At 34.5% G+C, this 19,597-nt stretch overlaps 1 protein-coding gene across 1 annotated transcript; it reads left to right on the top strand.

Moving 5' to 3' along the window:
• The first annotated feature begins 401 nt into the window (after nucleotides 1–401).
• On the top strand, nucleotides 402–15,204 carry LOC142640486 (actin-related protein 2/3 complex subunit 1A-like). Its single transcript, XM_075814611.1, has 15 exons — nucleotides 402–724; nucleotides 1,969–2,054; nucleotides 3,552–3,628; nucleotides 3,802–3,896; nucleotides 7,332–7,401; nucleotides 7,985–8,054; nucleotides 9,471–9,544; nucleotides 9,651–9,693; nucleotides 10,995–11,076; nucleotides 11,494–11,582; nucleotides 11,698–11,783; nucleotides 12,107–12,170; nucleotides 14,340–14,446; nucleotides 14,695–14,753; nucleotides 14,868–15,204. The coding sequence occupies exons 1-15, from the start codon at nucleotides 655–657 to the stop codon at nucleotides 14,930–14,932; spliced, it is 1,137 nt and encodes a 378-aa protein (XP_075670726.1). The 5' UTR covers nucleotides 402–654; the 3' UTR covers nucleotides 14,933–15,204.
• Nucleotides 15,205–19,597: the final 4,393 nt, after the last annotated feature.

Here is a 19,597-nt window from a genome sequence, read left to right as displayed (position 1 = left end):
CAAAAAGTATTACATGATCTTATAATGTAAAGTGTAATAAAATTAAATATATATGCTTGCATTTGTTTAATAAACTTTTTTTTTAGAAACAATTATAACATGCTAATTTTGTAATTTGAACATTTTTTTCTTTAGACTTCTAAACAATTTACATATGAGGGTGTCAATTCAGCTACAACGACTTGACTCATTTGTTTAATACACTAAATTCACACTTATTATTTATTCATAAATATAATAGGATCAATCTGAAGACAAATTTCAAAAAAAGAAAAAAAAAATAATGCTACGTAGTCTAGACAATTAAAAATATAAAAAAGATCATCAAAATGATAGCACGTGTCAAACACGTGCCCAATCTTCAACCAAGGAAAAAAAGGTACATCTCTGTTGCATTTGCCATTTGGATCTGATTTGAGGTATTTGGTGAGATCTGTTCCCAGTTTGCTCACTTTCACAATTCTCTTTCTGTTTTTTCATTTTCTTTTTTTATTTTCATTTGCCTTCACACGCTCATTTCATTACCCCTATATATACATATTTCAAACTCACAACACACAAGAAGAAACTTACCAAAATAGAAATAAATAAATAAAATAAAATTCGGACTTCAATAGAAAATCGCTTTGAAACCAAAAAAAGCAAAGCAAAGAAATGAGTGCGATCGCAGTGAACCAGTTCGCTCAGTGCATCACTTGCCATGCTTGGAGCCCAGACCACTCTAGTACTCTTCTATTACTTCTACTTTTTTTTTTTCTTTCTTTCTTATTCTGTTTGTTTCCCGAGAATTTTTTTTTTTTTTTTAAAAGTAGGAAAATCGTTACTCGGCTCATGGATCAGGTTAATTTTGTAGTTAGGGGAAAAGTGTTAGTGTTTTAGAGTCAAAGATTTTGTTTTTATTTGAGCATTTTGTTTTTGGGCCCTGATTAGCTGGTAGTGGTTGATGATTTAGTCGTTTTTGGCTTGAAAATTTGGTGGACGATTGTGAGATTTTGAATTTAGGCAGTGATCTGTTTCTTTCTTTGTGCACTGTTTGGCTCCTGAGAAATTGTTGGAAGGGTTTTGTGAAGTTTGCAGAGAACTGTATTGTTTATCTGATTGATTTAGTTTTTGGTGTTGAACAACATTATAATCATCTGAGCTTTTAGATCTAAAAGGGGATGATTTGGGGTATTTTGGCATTGCATATATAAATTTGTGAATAGGGGTTTTTTGATTGTATTGTTGTTGTAGTAATTTTCTTTTGCATAAAGTGGGACATAAAGTGATGGATATTGTGGTTGGTTAAATTCTGAATTGTAAAAAAATGGAATGGTGTTGAAACAAACCTTTGCTCAATATTTTAGGATTGTTTAAAGTGATTACTCTTTTTTCGTTTTGCATACTTCATGTAAGCAAGCTAGAAGAGGGTCTTTGCTACTTGTGGCGGCATCTTTTGACCCCAAAAATTTGTTATGCAGTCCCTTTGTGTAGTTTATTTACCATATTGACTGCAATGAGATGGTGGTTCTAAAAGAAATGTTAGATTTTCTACCATCTAGTTTGATGAACAACTCTGCTCATATAGGATTGTAATTTTTGTATTACCAACAAAAAAAAGGTGTTTCTTTAGATGTAAAGTTTCTGATTCTTTTGTATAATAAAAAATTACTTATTTTTTCTCTTAATTTTGAGTACTACATTATCAGGTTGGCTTTATTATTAGTTTAGTGGAAGGGCCTTGGATAGTGTGGAGGAATTTAGATACTTTGCATGAACTTTATTTTTTGTTCCATTTTATTTTCATTGCTTATGTTTGATTAATACTCTGTATTTTTTTTTATAAATATATTCTGTTTAGTGCTTCTTTGTCAATACTTAGTACCAGGGGCTCCGTCAAATGACTTTCTTAGAGTATTTTTCATTAGTTTGAATTACTCTTTTTTTTCCCCTGTGAGGTGTTGTAATATATTTTAATTTCCTTTGTAGTGGTTGCATTCTGTCCCAACAATAATGAGGTTCATATCTATAGATTATCACAAGACAAGTGGGAAAAGGTGCATGTTCTTGAAAAGGTACTCTTCAGAATCTTTCATTCAATAGAGAATATGGTTTAAGTCTTATGTTCTACCATTTTTTCTCTTATGAATGAGTAGAAGATATTTTGATTTGTCAATTGGGGTGGGTTCAAATGTCATTTTGGAACATTGACATTTAAATTAAGAGAAGTAGAATTATTTTGCCCTGGAAAGGAAAATATGAGTATTTTGGCACTAGGGAGGATTTATCAAGCTGTTTGATGAGCTACCCACTGACACTTGCTAATTGATTTCACATCAACAAGTACAACTCTAGGAGCATAGATGTAAATTACATGGTTGTTTCTTTGTATATGTTATGATAACACCTATAAAAAAAAATTTGTGTTAACAACAAATTTGATACCAATTTTTTGAAATTTGGGACTAGAAAAAGTGCATTCACACAATTAAGAAATTAAAATGTGCATAGATGATAAATTTTTAACGTGATTTGGCGAATTCCATCCCTACATATACAGGCAATGCCAACCAAAATCTATTATCAATTTAATGGATTATGACCATTTTCATCCAATCCTCACAAACAAACTAGCATACTCTTACCAAAACAACTCACAAACCTCGCAAATACAAACACACTCAAGACATCTCACAAGCGCAAACTAACCAAAATCTTAGTTTACCCAAAACATGCACTTAATACTAACTCACACACTTAACACTCTCACAAGCCTAAAACCTAGGAATCACTAACACAGTCACAGGTACAAGTACGGGTTCAACATAGCGACATGAGCAATTTTTGAAGAATTTTAGCAGGACGCGGCAGGTATGACACCAGTACGACATGGGCACAACACCCCAAATACGACACGGGCACAACACCTCAAATGAAGTGTCTGTGCTTCCTAGCCTAAAACCCCAATGCATCCCAAACAAGATGATCATTGTTCTCACCCCACTTGGGTTGTGCCTAAACAAGTGGTGGGGTTGCTACCTGAAGCAAGCATCACCTTCATTTCAAGATTAACTTTGGGTTTTAATACCAATTTGATGTGACGACAAAAGCTCTGATATTGGTTTGTTGAAATTAAGTGCATTCGCTCATGGCCAAGGTTGGTGTTCATTTTTCTTGGATGCACCACTCTGCTGATGAAGAAACAAGGTCTTTGCCTTGCCTGGGATTATTTTGGAGAGATCTTAACTAGAGATATAATACCCAATTGATTGCTTTCTTTTCTTTACTTGTATTGAAATTGTTCTCATTGACCCCTTGCCCCTCTCTTCTCTTTGATTGATAACATCTTTGCTATTTATTGGAACATGTGCACATGCTTATGTAATGAGATGCAGAATTTATGACATACAAGTAATTTTAAAAATATATATTAGAAAAAAACTTATGACATACAAGTAATATCACTGTTAATAAATCTTTTTGTTGTCAGATTTTCATCATTTATACTTAATTTTGATGAAAACATTGTGTCAATAATGTCTCAGCAATTTTTCCATTTTGTCATGAAACAGCACGACCAAATTGTTTCTGGGATAGACTGGAGCCCAAGGTCCAACAGAATAGTAACTGCATCTCATGATCGGAATTCGTGAGTACCTATGTGGTTTTAGATATTTGTTTTTCATATGCTTTTTCTGTGTGAGATATCTGGAGTGAAGAAGTTTTTGCATCTCTCTGTCTCTCTTGCACACACACATTTTGCACGTTGCCTCTCAATTAATTATTTCTTTGATTCTGTTTCCCAATCTTTGGTGTTTCTAGATATGTGTGGAACCTAGAAGGATCAGAATGGGTGCCAACCCTCGTTATACTTAGGTTAAACCGTGCTGCACTTTGTGTTCAATGGAGTCCAAAAGGTACTGGTCTTTTAATCCTTTTATATATTTTTTTGATAGGTAACTAAAACTTTATTAAAACCTCTCCCCTGGTGCACAGGAAGTGTACTAAGGGAACAAAATAACTAAGCAAAGCTACATAAATCTAAGAAATCCAAAAGGGAAGGAATAGAAAGATATCATAGCAGTCATCCAATCAAACAAATAAATCAAGAACTGTTTCAACTCAAGGATGGAATGTTCCTCCCCCTTGAAAGTTTAGCGGTTTGTTCTCCAAATAGTCCACATGATACACAATGGATAGCCCCTCAAATGAATGCTGTTTGATGCCAACCGACACCCTCATTCCAACAGGCTAGCAACTACACCGCTTGTTTAGGAATAACCCAAGAAACACTAAACATGCTAAACACAAGTTTCCATAGACTATACGAATAAGAACAGTGAAGGAGTAGGTGATCCACTGATTCCCGACTATTCTTACATGAAATTTCTCAAGAAATCAGTGCTATGGAAGATCCTGAATTTGAGACATTCTACACAAAAAAAATATTCTTTTAAATGAAGTTATAACGACGCATATATTCCTCTTCCTCAGATTTTCCAATGTAAGGATCTTTCCCTTAGTGGCTGTCAAAGTGAAAAAACCTACCTTAGAAGGAGCCTTCACCTTCCAAATACTTTATCCAATGTGATCCTTTTATATTACTGAAAAGACTATCATGTTAAGTGCAGCCAGTAGTTATGCATTTTTCGTCTATAAACTTTCCCATACCATCAGTTCATATGCACAAATATCAAATGCGTGAAACCATAGAGGGAGATGCCAAGACCAGGATAATAAAAATGATGGGTCTCATGAGCTTTGATATGAAGTTGATTTTCTGTTTGCCAGATATTGGATCTATAATTTTCTTAGTCTAACTTGTTAGAGGGTTAATATTTTTATTTATGGGGTATAAGTGTAATATCAATATCTTTTGAAAAGTTTATTCTAAAATCATTAACTTACATGATTATTAAGGCTTAAGTTGGAAACATATCATTTTTAGCTTAATAAACTCAAGGATTGAAGGCTGAGGATACTTATGATTTGTAAACACAATTGACATACTATCGAAGAAGTCATGGTTGACTAATATCAGAATATTTTTACCACATAAAAAAGGGTAATGTACAAGACCGAACCTATTTCCCAATGGAGGTAATGGTTTATTAAAGGAAGCGTAATAACATATTGTTTTGGTTTATTGCCAGTATTGGTTGTTATGGTTATTCTTAATTAAAAAAGTCTCATGGTTTTGCAATGAACTTGCAATTAGATGCATAGGCTTACATGTTTCATGAAACATATCTAAACAGACATGGACCTGCTGAGGCGGATCTTATGAGGTACACCAATGGAGCCCTCCATTGGGAGTTTCAGTTTTGTAGGGAAGTGCATAATCGTGAATAGGAAGCTTTCAGGAGCTTCATCAATTCCATTTATAGCACTCCCGTAAGGGGGATTGGGGAGGACAAGAGTTGTTGGCTGCCCTGTAAGAGTAAGGAGTTCACGGTTAGTACTTACTACCATCTTCTAGTTGGCCATAGTGAGCAGTTTTTCCCTTGGAAAAACATTTGGAAGCAGAAGATCCCCTCTAGAGTGGCTTTCCTTGTTTGGACCGTAGCTTTGGAGAAATGTCTGACTATTGACAACTTAAGAAAAAAAAAAGTTTGCATTCTGGATTGGTGTTATATGTGCAAGTGCAATTGTGAAAGTGTTGTCCATCTTTTTCTTCATTGCCCGGTTGCCATGGACTTGTGGGATATGGTCTTCGGTTTATTTGGAGTTTGTTGGGTTATGCCAAGGTCTGTTGTTGGGCTTTTGGCTTGCTAGCAAGGTCGTTTTGGTCACCATCGTAATAGAGATATTTGGAAGGCCGTTCCTCATTGTTTGTTGTGGTGTATTTGGAAGGAGAGAAATAGTAGATGTTTTGAAGACATCGAGAGTTCCATGCCTGATCTTAAGCTTCTTTTTTTCCGAACCTTACTTGATTGGTTCTCTGTGTGGAGAAGCCATCCTTTTCTTTCTATTTTGGATTTTCTTGACTTTTGTAATGTTCGTCTTTGATTTGGTCCCCCTTGTATACTCCTTGTGTACTTGGGTGACTCTCTCTTTTTAATATCAATGAAATTATCTTTATTACTTTTCAAAAAAACAGACATGGACCTGCTGTTGGTTTATCTTGATTGAAAGAAGCAATAAGAAACTTTGTGTCGTACCTTTGTAGTCTGTCCTGATATTTAAAAGATGATTCTGTTTTTTGTTAATTATAACTTTGATCTAGAAACTGGGACTGCAAATCTAGAACTTTCTGCGCTCTTGACATGTCATATAAGCTTACTGAGTTGAGTACTACCCTGTGGAATACGGCCTTTGGAGAAGCATTAACGAAGGTTGGGAGAACTTTTCTAAGCATCTTTCATTTGTAGTGGGGGAAGGCACTCGTATCTGTTTTTGGCATGACAGGTGGATTGGTGACGCTACTCTAAAAGTTCTCTATCCTGAGCTTTATGTGTGCTCAGCGGTCAAGGATGCCTGTATCTCAGAGGTTTTGTGGATTTTAGAAGGGGGTACTGTTAGAGTGTGGAATTTAACGTTTTATAGAGATTTTGAAGATTGGGAGTTGGCTGCTTCGTATTCTCTTCTCCAGCTTATCCAAGCTTGTATTCCACAGGGTAGTAGGAGAGATACCCTTTACTTGCGGCTTAAAGGGGATGGTATGTTTGATACTCGGTCTTACTACCTCGCGATCCGAGGTGCTTCGATTTCTTGGCTTCCTTGGAAGGGGGTTTGGAAACCTAAGATCCCTAAGCGCGTGACGTTCTTTCTGTGGTCTGCTGCTCATGGTCGGATCCTCACCTTAGACAACCTTATCCTTAAGGGTTGGCCTTTGGTTAACAGGTGTTGTTTGTGTTGCAAGGATGGGGAGTTGGTTAACCACCTTCTCCTGCATTGTCTTGTTACCCATTCCCTATGGTCTTGTATGCTTCAGGCCTTTGGGATTCTTTAGGTTATGCCAAGATCAGTGGTGGATTTGATATCTTGCTGGCATCAGTGGCATGAAAAGGATAAGTCAGACATATGGAACTTGGTTCCAGGGTGCTTAATGTGGATTGTGTTGTTGGAACGAAATCGTCGTTCCTTTGAGGACAAAGAGAAGACCTTGATTGAGTTAAATCTTTTATGTCAGCATAGTCTCTTAGAGTGGTCTCGATGTTGGGGGTTTACTAATTGCTCTTCTCTCTCTGTGTTTTTGTCCTCCCTTAGCTTAGTTTCCTAGTAGCTCTTCTCTTATTGTTCATCATCATGAACTTCTTGTATGACTTTCTTTCTATCATTTATAAAAGCTTTCTGATTACCTATCAAAAAAAATATAAGCTTACTGAGTTGATCTTTTTCTTCACCTGCAGAAAACAAGTTTGCTGTTGGCAGTGGGGCTAAAACTGTTTGTATTTGCTACTATGAGCAAGAGAATAACTGGTAATTGTCTTTCTGTGTCGTTTTCATATACTTGCTTTCACTTTTGGTTGAGTATGTCTATTAAAAAAAATCTTGTTTGGAAATGTGAATTGCATTGATTTGCTTTTACATGAACTCCTTGCATGACTACATACTTATGTCTTTAAATATATTTACATAAAACTTGTTTTCAACACCATTCCCATGCTTATACGTTTTTTATATCTTAAAGTGCTTACCACAAGAGAAATGGTGCCCCTACGTTATCTATGAAATGGTGAAGCCTGTAATTATTTTCAAGTATGATCACATAGTGAAGTTGATGGTCAATTGCTAGCAAATGCCAGATTTCCCATGTTTTCCTTTGTAATTTTTTCTTTGCATGATTTTGTTTGACAGACCTCATTTTGGTAAAATTATTCATAGAGCATTTAACATCAATTCTGGATATTGTTTTTGTGTAGATGTGCTTACTTTGTGAAGTATTTTGCATGTAATGGTTGATGGATAATGTTAACTTGGGTTAAAGCAGTTTAAATGATTGATCATTTTATGTCTCTTAAGTTGCTCATGGCTAATATTTCTGTATTATACTTTTATGCAGGTGGGTCAGTAAACTTATCAGGAAAAGACATGATTCTTCTGTTACAAGTGTTGCTTGGCATCCCAATAATGTGCGTAATTCTATCATATTTTGTATGTTTCCCTTTTTATGCTTTTAAAGTGGTTGTGTACATTTATCTTCACGTGGCTTGCAAACTAGAGTCCTGTCTTACAAACTAGAGATCTGTGCTTGTGACAAATAATTGTTGTAGGAGGAAACTCTTAAATGCTTCAAGGATGTTACCTTCTGATTTTGTGCGCCTTGTTGGATACTTGTTTGAAGCACAGAGAGAAGATAAAGCAAATCTCTATTTGCTTAAAGTATTTACTGTTTCTTGCGAAGCAATTATATGGGCTCTCTTAACCTCTCTTTTTTGTTTGTTATTAGAAGTGGAAAGGAAGAGATATTAAGCAAAGAATCCCAAGAATTAGATGGTGGGGGTTTGAAGGAATAGAATGATCAAAGAAGGTAAGTGGGATCTAGAGGAAGATGTTGATAAGATGTGGAATGAAATAATTAGTTGTATGAAAAGAGTGGATAACCTACATGATGTGGGTTACCGATAAAGAAGACTTGGTGATGAATTAGGAGGTCTAAGTAGCACTTAGATTAAAGAGAGATATATAGAAGCCTACTTAGATGTAGAGTTAATACTAATTATGGAAAGTTATAAAAGGGAAGCAATCAAGTTGGTCCAGAGGCTAGATTCTATTAAGGCTTATGATGTGTTATATAGCAACTTTTGGGGATGGAGGATGGAAGAAAGGATGTTTACATTTTTGCCAAGATAGGGGAAATGAAAACAAGATTTGAAGAGTGCCAAGACTGTCAAGTTCATTAAAGATGATGATCAAAGAATGTTGTTAGTAAAAGAAAAAGAGATAGAAGAGGTATTTCGACAAAATTTTTAATGAAAGCCATACAAGAAATGAATTCAATTGATGATTGATGCCAAATGAAGAAGTTTTTTAAAGATTGGGGTGGTTCTGATTGATTAAAGTATGTAAGTGAATCATTTGAGATGGTTTGGTTATGTGTAAATAAGAATAATGAATGCATTGGTGAGGAAAAGTGATCTGATTCAAATTGAGGCTTTGAGGAACTGAAAAGAGGAAGAGAAAGACTTAAAAATAACATAAATAAAAGTGGGAAAAAAGGACATGTTAATTGAGAAAGTAACAGACAACATGATTTTGGATAGTGGCAGAGAAGAATACATGTGGCCAACCTTGATTAGTTTATTGAGGATCCATAGTTGACCCCATGGTTTTGGGACTAAAACTTTGTTATTGTTGTTTGCTATCGTTTATCACTATCGTATTTTCTTTCCCGTATGTTATTTTATGCAACTGTTTCCTTTTTATCTGTTAGTTGTTGAACATTTAAATTGTAAGTCAATTGTTAGATGCTGAATAATTGTTCTTTTATTATAAACGAGAAAGGTAGCTATTTACTGTATCTGAGTATTGTTTGCTTATAACTACAGATTCTTCTTGCAACAACATCTGCAGATGGGAAATGCCGAATATTTTCCACCTTCATTAAAGGTGTTGACACAAAGTAGGTCAAATATATATGCAGAGCATTGTCAGATTTTAGAATCTTGTCAATTATGTTATGATATTTGCAATATGGTATTTATTGTTGCTAAATGAAAATGTTTCAGGGATTCAAGAACAGGCCCTTCTTCAGATTCGAAATTTGGAGAGGTTCAGGATCTATTCTTTTCCCTTGTAGTATTAGATTGTATCATGTGTTTAATATGTTGGAAGAAAGTCATTACAGTAGCTTTTATTGTTAATTTTATATTTGTTTTTGGGTTTGATTGCGCATTTTTTTGTGCAACTTTTTGTGGACATTTTCCTGTAAAAATGAAATAATTACAAACTCTAGGAACCAAAAAGAGGTATTACTCTTTCGATTCTTTAATTGTACGTAAATCTTCTTTGTTAATATAAGATTTTATTACTTAAAATGATCTCCCAATATATTTTTCTTTGTTACTTGGACAAACATCTAAAGTTCCTTCCACACAATTTACTGGAGAAAAACCTCTACTCTGTGTTTAACATGATGTTATATAAATTGAAAATTAGTCCTTGGGGTAGATAAAGGGACTGAATATATTATTTTTTTATCATGAAAAATACATTTTAGTTCCAATCAGTCTATGTTTGATAAGCAATTTATCCATATTTATATAATTGGTATTAGTGATAGTCTAAACTGAACTTGTCCAAAAAAAAAAAAGATAGTCTAAACAGATCACCACCATCAATAAATATTGGGTTCTAATGAATTGGAGAACCTCATGAATATTCAAGTATAAAAAATTCTGGTTTTTTTTTATTAAGCCAACAGCCTGTTAATATGGGAAAATATAGGTTCATGCACAGATTTTTCATTAATATAAAATGAATCCTATACGTACTTTTAAGACTGTTGTTTCCATCAGATGATGTCTCTGCTGAAAGGAAACTATTTGAATGTTTCGCTGAGGGGAGTTTGAAAAACAATGAGAAGTTGACACTGTTGAAATATATTAAGGATAAAAAATTCTTGTATTATTTCTTTATTTAATGATTAAATTTGGGTGAAGTCATACTCTGATTATATCAGTTTTGCTTGATTTTGGCTCACATTTGTTTTTATCTTTTATGTAAACTCATTGCTTTGTCCATGCCAAACCCGGCTGGGTCTCAACCAGCTAAATTAGATGTTCTTGCAAATTATATTTGTACACAATTTGTGAATACTCAGGCCCAGCCAACCCTTAAATCTGAAACCCTACATGTCGCTAGTGAGCCATATTTTTCTTTCCTTCTATGTTTTATATGCATTGCACATATGGTTCTCTATATTATCACTTTCCTAAAAAGAGTTCTAAATTAACTGGTTTATGGTATGATTTTATTCTTCTACTAACCTGTCTTTGCTCTAACATAATTTGCATTCTCTCTCTTTACTCAAACTGGTGTGGCCTTATTATTTACTCTTTCTGGTGTAACAGCAAATTGTTCAGCTTGATCTCTCATTTTCTTGGGCATTTGGTGTGAAGTGGTCACCAAGTGGCAATACCTTAGCTTATGTAGGTCAGAAATATCCTTCCTCTGCATTTTATTTACGAAAAGTTATTGGCCTGGCTTATATTGACTAGCAGTAGTTGAAACTTGGCTGTAGGCACTCTGAATATTTAACTGACTTATTCATTGCATTTATCTGGTAATAAATTGACAGGAACTACTTTCAAAGTTGATATTTGTGTCACAATTCTTTAATGCTGTTTAATGATTTTTTTTTGCTCCTAGATTGCCATTACTGCCAGGATTTTTTCCTAATTTATGAGTTTCTAACTGTTCTATTTGTTATCCATTGTCTGCAATTAGCATCAGAAAAAGTTATCTGGACTTTTGAAGAGTTTGATTGAATCCATCCTTTTATTATTGTATAACATTGGAACTGAATGAGTGTTTTTTTTTCTTATGACTACCATTTTTAATATTTTACAGGCCATAATTCTATGATTTACTTTGTTGATGAAATTGGTCCTTCTCCTTTGGCTCAAAATGTTGCATTCCGTGATTTGCCTCTCCGTGATGTGGGTCAGCATCCTTTCTGTTAACCTTTTTAGACTATAATAGTTTTCTTCACATAATTCCACTAACTTGAATTTCAATATGCAAATTGTGGACAAACATATGGTGATTTTTTAGGTTCTATTTGTTTCTGAGAGAATGGTCATTGGAGTGGGATATGACTGCAACCCTATGGTTTTTGCAGCAGACGAAAGAGGAATATGGTATGTAAATCTTTTTAAAAACTATCCATATGTGCATCATATATATGTGTGTGTGTGTGTGCGTGCGTGCGCACGCGCGCGTGCATGCATACGTATAAATCACCAAGGTGGAGGGTTTCAAATGTTGAGAATGGGCCATTCTTAGGTAAGAAAAATCCCAAAAAAAAAGTGCCTAACCCTTGGCATGATTTGATTGTATGCCTCTGTTCTCTCTAGTACAACTATATAGACACTATAAAAAACCTACCACCAACACAGAATTATGTCTTATCTTTTCTTCAAGTAAAATAGTGAAGTGATATGTGTGCCTTTTGGATTTGTAGGAGCTTTATAAGATTCCTTGGTGAAAGGAAAACAATTTCTTCAGGATCAAAATATGGTTCACAGGTGCGTAGATGATTAATTTTATGTCATTTTAGTTGTTAATTTGAAATTGTATATGAGTAGGTAAAATCATATAAGCCTTTTCCAATCCATAACACCGGGAAATTATAAAAATTGATGAGCTTATTGAAAAATATTAGCTGTGTGTGATGATTTTGAAAATTTTCAGGACTTGCCAGGCTTAGGCAAGGGCTAGGTTTCATTACAATGTGGATATTAGGCCAAACCTTTTCTGCTTATTGGTCCATGATGATTCTCTATATAAGAAAGAGTTTCATCTCTCATCAGATAACAATTATTTTTTCATCGAATGCTGAAGTCATTTGGGTATTACTGCCATTACAACTGCTTATAATATTAACTTTGGGTTTCAAATAACTGTTAAGTATGACCCATAATTTATAAACTATGAACTCTATATTATATAATATGCGGTTTTACAAGAGAAGCAACAAAGGATATTGAGAGTTCATTTCAACCTCTTGGAAAGCGTAATAGAAAAATGGAAAACAATTAATGCTCTTGCATTCAGTAATGCTGATCTAGAAGACTTTAAAAAATTATATATTCTGAGTTTAAAACTTGAGAAGGCTTGGATATACTTCTTTGTCCTGCTACAAATTTAGTTATTAATTTTTTTCTCTGTTAGGTGGTGTTAGAGAAATAGGAAGATATATTATGATTGTACCTTGTGTTGTATAGGTGGTACTCTTCTAGAAAGGATTAGGAAATTTCTAGGAAGTTTCCTAGGGCTGAGTTGTCCCTGCATGCTTTCCCATTCAAGAATATTCCTGTCCTATGGAGGAGAGAGGGGTGGATGGTGTACAAAAGTTGGTAGAGGGATGCATGGGTGTGGGTCGTGGTGGAGTATCAGAGAGGAAGCATGTTGCTTTTGAGATTGGAGAGGGCAATCGAGTTAGGCTTTGGTATGATCTTAGGAGTGGACAACTTCCTCTGAAGGATCTATATCCTAGCTTGTTTGAATACTCAGCAGATAGGGAAGTTTTAGTCTCAGATGTGTTGGATCCTCAAATGTACGGGATGGTTAGGAGCTGGAATCTGTGTTTCCACAGAGACTTTCATGATTGGGAGATGGAGGCAGTGTATTCTATTCTTGATCATATCTATTCCCAGATGCCTAGGGGGAGGGGGTGATAGGAGAACATGGTGATTGAATAGGGGTGGGAATTTTGATGTTTGATCTAACTACACTCGTGGCATCAATGCTTATTCTTTGCCCTGGAAGAGTATTTGGTGTATTATGGCCCCAAAGAGCCAAAAGGATGTCTTTCTTTTTGTGGTCAGCGGTTTGGGGTAAGATTCTTATTATTGATAACCTTATTAAGAGGAGTTATCACAAGTGAATTGGTGTGGTATGTGTTGATGTAATGTGGGAAACATTGGACCATCTTTTGCACCGTTGCGAGGTGGCCTTTTGTGGAGCAAACTGTTTGGGATTTAGTGGGAAACATTTCTCAGATGTATGGAATCTGGTGTCAGCATGCTTGATGTGGATAGTATGGGAGGGAAGAACGGAATAGTCATATGTTTGAAGACGTTGAGAGACCTCTTGATCAATTGAAGTCCTTGATAATAAGTACTTTGCAAGTGGTCTCAGATGTGGTTTTAGGTTTAACACATTGTACTTTTTTGAGTTCAAACACTCTTTTAGATCTTCTATATAATCTTCTTGTAATTTTTTAAGATGCTCGGTTCATCATCATGAACGTGAAGTAATTTTCATCTTAATAAAACTTTTTTTTAAATAAAAAGAAAAACCAAAAAAGAATTAAGAAAAAAAAAAGGATTTGAACCTAAGACCCCACACAAGCCCCACTCCCCCCAAGCCTTAGTACTTGAGATAAAGGGCAAGTGGTTAATGCACTTGGTCAGTTGGGTATATGGATAGCCAACAATTCCAGGTGTTACATATTCTCACCCAAACTCCTATTTTAAAAGTTTGTTCATCCAATCTCTGATAGCGTGATGAAAGCTAATAGGAAATTTGGAGCTAATTGTGGAGCGTGAAAAGATAGTTATCGGACAGAGTTGCACTATTATTTATCTATTTGAAAATATATTGGGTTAATAAGTCATATATCTCTATTTTGAATTCCCATTTCTTGTTAGGCTTCCCTAGGAGAGTTTCTGATTTCTATCTTTATTTATCAGTTTTCTGAAGCATTTGGGAAACTATATGGGCAATCAAAGCACGGATTGAGCAATGATGCCGTTGAACCTTCAAGATCACGTGGAGGCATTCATGATAACTGCATAAAGTACTAAGTTACTTCATAACTATTTTGTTGCTCCAAAAGTTTTCTGGTTCCCTCTCTCTCTTTTTATATATATAGCCACACTTCCATTTTGAATATTGTGTATCCATCCCATATCTTATTTAGAGGTAGGTCCCCTAGTAATTAATAAGGTGGGGTGGATAAAAATAAGCAAGTGGAATTGGGGCAACTGTTTCCCCTATTAATTATTATGAAGTTGAATGCATGACAACATTTTTTGAAAACTGTAGTTGTATTCTGCCATTTAGACAGTCAGAGATCTCCACAGTAATGCGCTTCAGCACTTCAGGTTAGTGAAAAGGAAAAGACAATCTTTACCAAATTCTTATTCAATTATTTGTGAACCACATTGCCAATTTTAGAAAGGCCCCCTTGCATTTATTCTAATGCCTCACTGTCACAGGATTGGATGGAAAAGTGGTTATATGGGATTTGGGGAACCAAGCAGATCTATCCGAATATTTATAATAATTGTTCCGGGGAAGTTTATCATCCTCTTACACTGTAAAGAATCTCTCCTAACAATATTGGACTTCTTAAAGTTTTTTGTAATATTAAATTGGTTGTGACCAACTGGTGATAATTCAACAAATAATCTAGCAGAAGAAAAGAAAATGTAATGTATGAGCTCCCTACAACTTTTGTTCATTGTATTTGGTTTGTTCAATGTATTTGGTTGAGTGGTTGGAAAAGAGAAGTTTTTTTTTATTTAGTTTTGTGGCTAAACGAATTCAGTTTAGTATTTGTCTCTTTGGATTATAGAATCACGAGATTAACATTGCTCTACACAGTCCACACTCTAGGCCACTAAATTCTTTCATGCTACTACTTAGCCCAGCCATGAAAAATGCTCTAGGCCACCAAATTCTTTCATGTTTAGCCCAGCTGTGGGCAGTACCGCAGCAGTTCCCGGGGTTTCAGGGTATAGTACTTACAGTTGTTTGACTTGTTTCCTTGTAGCATGAAATTTTTATGTGAAATGTTATTCAATCTTAACTTATAATTATAATTTTTTTTTTTAATTTTCTGGGAGGTTATGATGCAAAAATGCAGGTGCCTCTTCCAACCAAATGGTACAACGACTCAAGTTCTATCATGAGAAGCTAATACTTGAGCAACTCCATTTCATTCCCTACTAACATAGGCAAAAGAAATCTCTTTAAAAAATCAACATTTGTGTTTAGCCAGGTTCAACAGTAAAGGGCCTGCCTAAGACAAGTCTGGCTTATGAGATCTTAAAGCTTGAATTACCTAGTAGGTCTCCTTCCACAATCACACCGAAAGGGCAAACTGAAAACACAAACTTGAAAGCACAAATGGCTGCTAAAGCTCTAGCTCCTGAGCATTTGTTCCGGTACCCATGTCTTCAACTTCAAGAGATTTTGATGTAGCAGTGAATAAGCCTTACCATTCTTAAACACGACTTCAACCCTAACCTTCTGTATATCTTTAAACACTACATTGTATATGTTTTTTTGGGGGACAAAATGAGGGTGTCCATACCTTTTTGAGTATTGGACTATTCTCTTGGGTATATGCAGTTCTCTATCTCACACACTGGGTTATTACATGAAGGAATTTCATGAGGATAGCCCCCAAGATGTTTCAAACTTAGGATCTTATAGAACAACACTGTATATGTTGATCTTGAATATATCTAGACCTGGTAGCTTCTAATGACTTTGAGTTCTCAAAGTAGTACTCTGAAGCCACAACTTTATTTAAAACCTTATAAATACTAATGTGCTTTTTGTGAAGCCACAACTTGATGCAATTGTAATGAATGGTTGAAATTGAGAGTTGGAAAAAAAAAACTTTCAATCTCACCCATTAAATAAAAAATATTAAAAAGAAGTAAAAAGTTAAGAATGTAAAATTTTTGTAAAGGAAATGTGAGTAATTGCATTAGGTGCATTACCTTAGGTATTGCATCTTATCTCAATCTTTAAAACCACATGTGGCAGTTGGATGTAGTCAAGAAAGAAGCATACGTTTCTGTGATTGATAAACCACTACATTGTAACAATTTGAAATAATGTTTATTTGTTTAAAACCTGCCCAAAAGAAAAGTCAAGAGAAGAGACACCAACAACATAACGCATAATGGGAAGGCCGAAAGGGTGAATCAAAAAGAAATAAAACTCAATACAATATATTCATTTATCTCAACAAAATTATAATAAAACTTGGAAAGCTACCACTCCTCTCACACTTGACTCCCTTGTTTTATCTTGAACAAAATTTATTCCTCAGGACCCTCTCTCTCCCTCTCTCCAAAAAGCTAGACCCCATTTGATGAGATGTGATGTGATGGGGATATTTAAAGTCTTGGTGGATTAATGCCGGGAGGGGGGTGGGGGTGGAAAGAATAAGTCTGGTGTCACATCTTTTGGCACAATAAATGTCACAGCTTGCTACATGGCGAGTTCTGATTGGTGGAATAGTGTCCCCACATGAACCCACCATCACCTCTCCACCAATCATAACTCACCATGTGGTGAGTTGTAGCATTTGTTGTGCCAAAATGTGTGGGGTGGGTGAAAGAATAAGTCCGGTGCCACACCTTTTGGCACAACAAATGCCACAACTCGCCACATGGCGAGTTATGGTTGGTGGAAGGGTGTCCCCACATATCACTTCTCCACTATTCACAACTCGTCATGTGGTGAGTTGTGGCATTTGTTGTGCCAAAATATATGGCACTAGACTTACTCAAAAAAAAAGAAAAAGGTATTATGGTAGTGGTCCCGTAATATCATATGGTTCATTGCTAGGTTAGGGAAGAGGTTATATGCTTGCATTAGCCTTCCCTGCTGTTCAAACGGATCATTTAGCATCTAATGCTTGGTGGCTATCAATAGGATAGAGTAAATACATGCAGAGGTAACAATTATCTTCCCATACAAGTTACCTCTCCTTTGCTCATGCGATTCTCATTTGATGAGTGATCTTCAGTTGTCTCAAATGCTCTACTATTACTGGTCTTGAATGCCTCATCGAGTGTTAAGAATGATTTTTTTGCAGTGAAGTGAGCTCAACAAGAACCTCAATTTTTCCTACATAAGCATAAACAATGAGCTAAACGGCTAAACCTATTGTCCACCTCTAGTCAATCCAGTTAGGTCATTCTTGGTCTCACCATCAGCGAAAAACTCGAACTTTGAGAGTCTCACACCAGCAACATTTTATTGCTTTGAGCAAACTTTAAGAGATGCATTTTGGACATTCTAGAGGACAATGTGCCTGATATTCTCCCCATAAATACACTTGGCTATAGTTAGGGCAAATGAGGAGGTCTTCATGATCTCTCCCATTGATTCCTTTGTGGAGACCATCTTTTTAAGAATCTGCCGGAACTAACCTGTAAAAGCATCACTCTTCTTCTTGAGAAGAGCACAAACTCTTGTAGCATTGATAAGGCGAGCTTTCATGATCCCAAGCATTGTTAGGGTGGGAACTACATTCAAGCGCTGGCTTTGGCCGGAAATCTTTCCAAATATTTAAAAATTAAAGATAATAAAATTGCTTAGTGCATTGAAGCATTGAAAAATATTTAAGAAAAATAAAATTTCACAACTGTTATAGTTTATTAGTCGCAAACCCACGTGATATGTGAGAATAAATAATTATTTTGTAATTATAATAAAATATATAATTTGTTCTCTAAATTTTGTGGAAAATAATTTGTTTTCCCAAAAAATTATACTATTTGTAAAATTAATTTTCATTTATCTATCTCAAAAAATATATCATCATTCTATTATTTGGATTTTTTTTTTATTGATATTATTTCTTTTTTAGGCGGTCCTTATTTTTCTAAAATATGTTATGGTGTGTCATATTTTCCTAAATGTTTTTTCTGTACAAATAAACTGTTTAATTTTTAAATATATTATTCAAATTAGGCAAAACTTATAATTAGGTATAGTGCTAAGTTGTTGTTTCTTAAGTTCTCTTTCTTAAAAATCAGTTATGTGGCTATAATTAACTAAAATACAATTCTATCACATGAAAAAAAAGTCACATAAAGTCACATAGCTAAATCTTAAGAAGGGAACCTAATAAATAATTCTTAAGTATTATACCTAGGTTTTGTCCATTCAAAGTTCTCATTCTCTTAAAAGAGATTATCATGATAATCAAAACTTATCACAAAAGTGCACTTGATATTACTCAAATAGTTGATAGGCACATTCATATACATAGCCAAGATTGTATTTTGATATAAATTCATTTTCACTTCCAAAGTAACTAAGTATTATGTCAAACAAAAATCAAACAAAACTTGTAAGAGGGAGAGAGAAGACTTGTGATGGAAAATTGAAGAAAAAAAAAAAACCACCAAATCATATTACCCAAAATGGTGTTATAAAAAATATAATGATTCATCAATATAAAGTATAGTTGCAAAAAAGAATAAATAATATATATATATATATATATATATATATATATATATAGAGAGAGAGAGAGAGAGAGAGAGAGAGAGAGAGAGAGAGAATGAATAATCACATTTTTTAGGAGATAAATAGAAAATAAGATAAAAAGAAGAAGAGTCAAAATAAAAGATAGAGTCATGACTCAAACACCAAATTATCTAAGCCATACTATATAATAGAATAAAATTATATTCTTATACACTATCTTTATGTTAGAATAACATTTAACAATCAAAGGAAAGAAAAAAGAAAGATAATAACTTAAAAACACAAAGCCAAATTGCATCAAATCAAAGTACAGTTTTAAAGAACACGTAAATTCATCAACCTAAAGTAGAGATACAAAAAATAAAAAATCCATAAAAACAAAAACATGTGTGAGTGAGAGAGTAATAACATTTTTTGTGTGAGAAAATATGTATAGAATGGGAAGAGAGAATAACAAATTTATAGTAATATGATAAGAATAAGAAGAGCCAAAATAAAATGAAGAGAAAGGGTGACATTAAAGTTAAGAGCAGTGTAAAGATGAAAAGGTAAAAGAGATGGGGAAAGGTTGAAGGAAGTGTAACAATAAGGTGCAAAATTAATAAGAACAAGAAAAGTAAAAAATAATAAAGAAATAGGTAGATAATATGACCGCTGATGTGATTCAATAGGAACATAACATTTAAATGCTACATTTAGAATTGTA

Source organism: Castanea sativa, chromosome 6, assembly GCF_040712315.1.
Source record: "Castanea sativa cultivar Marrone di Chiusa Pesio chromosome 6, ASM4071231v1".
Classification (NCBI taxonomy): Eukaryota; Viridiplantae; Streptophyta; class Magnoliopsida; order Fagales; family Fagaceae; genus Castanea; species Castanea sativa.
Note: the sequence above shows the minus strand (reverse complement) of the source record. Positions and strands in the feature narration are given on the sequence as shown.